A 7,148-nucleotide genomic window follows, 5' to 3' on the forward strand; every position below is an offset into this window, starting at 1 on the left:
CAATGTCCTTAGCAATAGAAATACATTGCTTAACAACTAAACCTACATACGAAAAATCAACCGTGCAAGAATTAAAAGCGGTACACAAATTTAAACAATCCGATTCAACACTAATACTCGAGGACTTGAGCGTCTTAAGCCAGGATAGAGCCTCCTTTGCCGCGATCGCTTCTGCCATGAACGGGTCTTGAATGTTCACAATAAAACCACTTTTCGCTGCTACAAATCACCCAGAATGGTCTCGTAGAATAGCGCCGAAGCCCACACCACTCGGGGAAATAGCGGCGTCGACATTGCACTTTAACCGGCCCCGCGGCGGTGGACTCCAAGGCGTATTGTTGGCACTCCTCCTCTCACTGACTTGGGTGCCAAAATTTTCCTCCCAGACAATCTGCAACGCCTGAGCCTTACTGTGCATAGACATGATCGACGGCGATACACTCCTCCAGACACACTCGTTGCGGGATGACCGGATCACCTCCACAATGACAGCCAACCTTACCGCCATCTTCACGTCCGAACTGGTGATACAAGCCTCCATGAATTCGGTCCATGTTCGTCCCTGCAGCAAATCAGTTTGGCCCCATAGTTCCGTAGCAAACCAGCATTCGGCAAAGAGGTGGCCTTGAGTTTCTGCTGGAAAACCACACATAGGACAACCACCCCCTATCCACACTTGCCTCATTCTAAGCTTCTCGCGTGTTGGCAATACCCCCCTAGCACATCTCCATAGCAGGTTTTTAATTTTAGCTGGGACTGGTAACAACCACAAAAGCTTCCACGCCTTAAAATTCTGCACCTCATTCCCGTGACTGTCCACCATCATCAACATTTTGTAACCGTGTTTCACAGTATACTGCCCGCGTAAATCACCGATCCACCTCCACGAGTCCGGAAAGAGGCGGTTGACAGGAGTTGCTAAAATTCGCTGTACATCGGCCTCCTCAAAGATATTCGTGAGTATATCGACATCCCAGTTTCCATCGCTCATCATTAGACCACTCACCCGGGCCTCACTCAGCTCTTCAACGTAAGGCGTGTGAAGATTGGGATTAGCATTATCCGATAGCCAACCCCATTCCCATATTTTCGTATTTCCACCATCACCAATACGCCGTGCCACCCCCCTCCTTAACACCTCTTGGCCGGCAATAATGCTACGCCACAAATAGCTTGGATTATTCCCAGTTTTCGCCTCCAAAAAATTAGTAGTCGGATAGTATTTTGCCTTTAACAGTTTGCTCACTAAAGATCCCGGATTTATTAGCAGTCGCCACCCCTGCTTAGCAAGTAACGCTAAGTTGAATTCATGCAACTTCTTGAATCCTAGTCCCCCCCAGCATCTTCGGTACACATAACCGAGACCAACATAACCAATGAATTCCCCGAGATCCATTACCTCCACCGCCCCACCAAAACCTATTAAGACATTTTTCGATAGAATCACACGTCCGTCTTAGCAGTAAGAAAGTTGACATAGTGAAGATAGGTAAGGACTGAGCAACACTCTTTATAAGGACTTCTTTGCCTGCCCTTGACAATAGCTTATGTTGCCACATTCCTATCCTGTCCCGTATTTTTTCCTCAACATACCTGAAAATAGCTATTTTGTTCCGGCCCACATTCGATGGTAGGCCTAAATAACGGCCGAGATCCTTCGCCACATGAACACCGATACAATTTGATATCAACTCCCGCGTCTCTGGTAGTGTATTGAGACTGAAGACAGCATTGGACTTGTCAAAATTGATTTGTTGACCCGATGCCTCGCTGTATAACTGTAAACATTCTTTGACTTTTAACGCTTCATTCTGTGTGGCCCTGAAAAATAACAGGCTGTCGTCAGCAAAAAATAGGTGGGTGATCGCCGGGGCTCCCCGGGCCACCCTTAACCCATGTATATCACCACGTGCCTCCGCCTGCTGTAACAGCAATGATAAACCTTCAGCACACAAGATAAAGAGGTACGGGGATAAAGGGTCTCCTTGGCGAATACCCCGAGTGGGACACACCGAGCCAATGGCCTCCCCATTAACCTGAATAGTGTAGTTAACGGTTGAGACACATAGCATAATGGCCTGAATCCACTCTTGTGCATAGCCAAGAGCACCCAACATGCCTTCTAGATACCCCCATTCCATCCTGTCGTAGGCCTTGGCCATGTCCAGCTTTAATGCTGTCCACCCCATAACCCCACTCGTCTTTCTCCTAAGGTAGTGACCAAGTTCCCCCGCTATAATAATATTGTCGGTTAGCAACCGCTCAGGGACAAAAGCGCTTTGGGATTGTGACACTATCACCCCCAAGGTTTCTTTTAGCCTGTTAGCCATCATCTTGGCAAACACTTTGTAAGCAACATTACAAAGTGCTATCGGACGTAAATCAGACACCTTTACGGGAATTTTCTTCTTTGGGAGTAAGACAATATTTGAAATATTCAGTCCCGGTGGAAACTCTTTGTTTGCCATACAATTCAAAATAAACATTGCCAGATCATGTCCCAGGACCAGCCAAAAATGTTGGTAGAAGGCCGGGGACATGCCATCTGGGCCCGATGCCTTATCTGGTGCTATAGCAAACAATACCGCTTTCACATCTGCTAACGTGAACGGTTGTAACATAGGGATATTCATCTCATCAGTCACCCGTTTTTGTACACGTTGGAACAGAGCCTGGTTGCTATTACCAGAACATAAAATGCAATTAAAATACCTCAATATTTCACTGTGCATAGCCGTTCCTTCCCTCCAGTGTCCCTCCTGGTCTTTGAGGCGCAGAAGTAAATTTCTTTTGCGGCGAGCCGTAGCCATCTTATGAAAATACTTTGTGTTGGCATCCCCCTGTTTCAACCACAACTATTTGGACCGCTGTTTCCAGAATATTTCTTCCTGCTTCAACAGTTTCTCCAGCTCCCCACGAACAAATAAATATTCATTCACCGCCGGCATGCTCCTATCCTCCTTCAAATTCTCACATTTACGCCGCATGATTTTAATACGATCACCAAACAACCTGACATGTCCCCCCCCCCCCCCCCCACTTGCCCAAATATTTCCCACATAGCTCAATTCTGTCCTGGAACGGCCTTCCCACTGATTGGCGCCAAGCCTCTTCTACCACCTTCGAACACCCCTCCTCCAACAGCCACGTTGATTCGAACCTGAACTTACGCAGAGCTGTACGCACCGGCCTCGTTTCCAGATCCACAAAGATGGCGGTGTGATCAGATGACAATGTATGCAGATTCTGAACGATCACCTCTTCATGCAATTCAGTCCACTCCACCGTTGCCACTGCTCTATCGAGCCTTTCTTCAACCCAAGCATCAGTTCCATGGCCGCGCTCCCAGGTGAACCGACCACCAATCATTCCTAGATCATTTAGCCTGCAACCACTCAAGGCATCATTAAATCCTTCGATGAGTGATTCCGGGTGTGAATGAGCACCTCTCTTCTCCGATAAGCTTGTAATGTCATTGAAGTCGCCCACCACAATCCAAGGTAGTGACGATCTTGTCTCCAACTGTCGCAGCAGGTTCCATGTAACTGGTCTTTATGCCCTATCCCAATTGTCGTAGAAGCCTGTAAGCCTCCAACTAGGTCGACCTGGAATATCAATGATCACGTCTATATGGTTTACCGAAAAGCTTAATAATGTAACAACATCAGCATCCCTCCAAAACAGAGCTAAACCCCCACCTTGACCCACCCGATCCACACCAAAAGCCCCTTCCCACCCCAACTGCACTCTCACTTCTTCCACCTTAACATCATCCGATTTCGTATCCATTAAGAAAACGAACGAGGGCCGCTGCTTGGACACCATGCCCAAGAGTTCGCGAACTGTCCGGGTGCCGCCCAAACCCCGGCAGTTCCAGCTTAGGATACTCATTGATCTAGGCGAGCCTGGCCCTCCAGACCCGCCTTTGGCAGAATATTGACAGATTCCAGCATTGTTACATCATCCTCCCGATCATTCCCCGACGATCCACTATCCTCCCTTCGCCTTTTGAGTTCCCCCTGTATGCCACCATTTTCTTCCAGCGATACCGTAGCCCTTGGAGTAGGACCCGCAGCAGGTACATTAGATGGAGTCATTAGTGTCGCCTGGGATGACAACAACCATTTCGCCACCACTGGTCGAACTTGGCGCCGTGGTCCAGCACGCATCCACGGCCCGAATGGAAATTCCTCTGGGGTTGTTCCTTCCTCATAAACTCTTTTACAAAACTTGTCTACGTGCCCCAGTACTCTGCAGCAGAAGCAAAAAGTACCCAGTCTCTCATAGCGGAATGAAACCCATTGTGATGAACCATCTTTACGCAATAGTTTCATCCTCCTCTTCAGCGGGGCGTTGATGTCCATCCGCACTCTGATGCGGAAATAGCTACGCCATGATCCTCCAAAATTACCCGGATCGACGGTGATGAAGCTACCCAGGTAATCTCCAATCTTCGCCAGAAATTCCTTAGTTGCAAACACGGACGGTAAACCATGAATCTGAGCCCAAAAACAAACCGTATCCAATTTGACATCCTCCGGTCTGGTTTCCGGTGGGACTGTCTCGCATATGAGAAGGCTGTTCTCGAACGTCCACGGGCCATCTTCGAGGACCCTATTGAGATCCTTAGGATGGGGAAACTGGAAAAGGAACAATTCGTCCGTCAACGCTAACACTTGCATTCCCATTACCGGCCTCCACACAGACGCCAGAATCTGTTGCATAAATTCAAATTTAATTGGCCGATCTGTGAGAAAACGCCCAACCAGGTTGTTCTTGATCGAGGCATCTGGACAAGCCTGGACATCAGGCGCTTCCAATCCGCTGGCATCCTCCTCAATCAGACTCAGGGCCGCGCACCGCTCCTCAATTTGACTGGTATCCATGCCTAATCGGGGGTGAATGTAGATCACCAGAATAGCAAATTTTCGTAATAACAAATCCATGATTCCAAACAATATAAAGCCCTAGAAATCTAGGGAAACACTCTCTCAACGTGTGCTAAGAGAGGGGGCCACGATTCAATTACGAGAGCTAGAGCACGATCGGAGAAACCCACGTTCGGAAAAGACGGAGCTACTCTGTGACTGGAAGGTTGTCCGCTAAACTACTTTTGTATTAGTTAATTAAATATTTTTTTTTTGAAAGTTACTGGCTCTATTACATTGTAGTATCTGTTCATATACTTTCTCAACCTATTGAAACACAAAGAACCAATAAGAACCAATAACGCCTCCACTGAGGCTCGAACTTATAATCTTCCAAATGGAAGTCCAACCCGGATACCATTGGACCACATAGTCCTGGTAGTTAATTAAATATTTTATTGATCAAATAATTAATAAAGCTTATTTGGTAAGAAAATGAAAAATGGAATTAACTAAAATCTATTAATTGGTAATATTATATATGGTATTATATTCTATAATATAATTGGTAATATTATTGTTCAAGTATAATAAAAATCCTAATTTTTAATTCGTAATATAATGAAAATAAAAAACTTGACCATTCTTTTTAATTTATAATCTATACTATAATTAAAAATAAAATCCTATTTATCTGATTTCAAGCCCAAACAATAATGAATAGTAAAGGTAAATTAAAAGAAAAAAAAAAACGGAAATTAAAAAGGAATAGAGATATTTCACGATAATATTCTACATTATCAAATAAAAATTGAACGGAAATTAGGTAAATTGGAAAATGAAATGAATATTAATAATGGATTGAAAATTAAAAATTGAAAAAAAAGAACAGAAATTAGGTTAATTGAAAAAAGAAATAAATATTAATAATTGGCTGAAAAAAAATTGATCGATACTTGACTAAAATGGAAAAGGAAATGGTCAGATCATTATTTTTAAAATTTTCACTACAATATTACACAGTAGAATAAATCAAATCACAATTATATCATAAATATTTCACAAATTTAAGCAATGGAATGAAAATTAAAAATAGAACGAAAATATTTCAATAATAATATTCTACATCATCAAGTAAAGGTAAATTTAAAATGAAAACAAAATATTTCAATAAGAATATTCTATGAATATGAAGTTCAAAGATTATGAATATATAGCTTTATTATTATGAACATATAGTTCACTAATTATGAAATAAAATTGTGTCCACCTTGCAAGGTGGACACGGTTCCACAACATAACTATTCGATTCACCCTATTACATGTAATATCTATTCATATAAACTTTCTCAACCTATTGGGACCCAACGAGTCATTTTACTTTTTTTAAAAAAATTTTAATTTAGTAGGGGGTTTGGAAAAGATTAACCCAAAATGTATATTATTGTTTTAGTTTTTAGCAGTTTGGAGCAAATTGCTAAGTTATTAAATAATGCTTTTGGTGTTTTGATTAAATATAAATATTAAACTGGCGATTTTTTTAAAATTTTGGCTAATTTGTCAAATAATCAAGTTACAACAACAACAACAACAACAACAACAACAACAACAACAACAACAACAATAATAATAATAATAATAATAATAATAATAATAATAATAATAATAATAATCCAAACAAAATTATATACAAAATATAATTAAAATTAACAAAAAAAAAAAAAAAAAAAAAAGACAAAGGGGAGCCACGGGCTCCCTTTGTAAATGATATGGGATCATTTTGATCACACATTGAAAATATTTGAAAAGAGGAGCTTTTGAGCTCCTCTATATAAGAGGTACAAACATAATTATTTGCTCATCGATGTGGCAAAGTATTGAGAAGTCAAAAGGTTCTTATTTAAGAAACCTTGACTTTGTCTTCTTATTTTAGTTTAGTTTATTTATTTATTATTTATTATTGGAGGTTGGGAAAGATTAACCCAAAATGTATGTGTTGTTTTAGTTTTTAGCAGTTTGGAGCAAATTACGGAGTTATCCAAACAAAATAATATACAAAATAAATTAAAAATTAATTAAAAAAATAAGGAAGACAAAAAGGAGCCACGGGCTCCCTTTGTAAATGATGTGGCATCATTTTGATCTCACATTGAAAATGTTTGGAAATAGGAGCTATTAAGCTCCTCTATATAAGAGGAGCAATACTCCTCCAACAAACATAATTGCTTGCCCATCAATGTGGTCAAGTATTGAGAAGTCCAATGTCTCTTTTTTTTTTTT

The 7,148-nt window shown here is 41.6% G+C and overlaps 2 protein-coding genes across 2 annotated transcripts; both read right to left on the bottom strand.

The window, feature by feature from the left end:
• Positions 1–226: 226 nt before the first annotated feature.
• Positions 227–3,891, bottom strand: LOC109187166. Its single transcript, XM_019337287.1, has 4 exons — positions 3,640–3,891; positions 3,161–3,522; positions 1,529–2,679; positions 227–1,419 (listed from the first exon to the last, which is right to left on the bottom strand). The coding sequence occupies exons 1-4, from the start codon at positions 3,889–3,891 to the stop codon at positions 227–229; spliced, it is 2,958 nt and encodes a 985-aa protein (XP_019192832.1).
• Positions 3,888–4,886, bottom strand: LOC109187167. The gene has a single exon (XM_019337288.1). The coding sequence runs from the start codon at positions 4,884–4,886 to the stop codon at positions 3,888–3,890; it is 999 nt and encodes a 332-aa protein (XP_019192833.1).
• Positions 4,887–7,148: the final 2,262 nt, after the last annotated feature.

Source organism: Ipomoea nil, unplaced genomic scaffold (genome assembly GCF_001879475.1).
Source record: "Ipomoea nil cultivar Tokyo-kokei standard unplaced genomic scaffold, Asagao_1.1 scaffold1418, whole genome shotgun sequence".
NCBI classification, from domain to species: Eukaryota; Viridiplantae; Streptophyta; class Magnoliopsida; order Solanales; family Convolvulaceae; genus Ipomoea; species Ipomoea nil.

What these genes read in the sequence shown, in the direction of transcription:
- LOC109187167 (XM_019337288.1), bottom strand. Translation starts at nt 4,886, where the DNA reads ATGGATACCAGTCAAATTGAGGAGCGGTGCGCGGCCCTGAGTCTGATT.
- LOC109187166 (XM_019337287.1), bottom strand. Translation starts at nt 3,891, where the DNA reads ATGAGTATCCTAAGCTGGAACTGCCGGGGTTTGGGCGGCACCCGGACA. An exon ending in ACAGCTCTGCGTAAGTTCAG is followed by an intron (nt 2,680 to 3,160) that starts GTTCGAATCAAC and finishes TTCTGGTAATAG; the next exon opens with CAACCAGGCTCTGTTCCAAC. An exon ending in TAAGCTATTGTCAAGGGCAG is followed by an intron (nt 1,420 to 1,528) that starts GCAAAGAAGTCC and finishes ATGTCTTAATAG; the next exon opens with GTTTTGGTGGGGCGGTGGAG.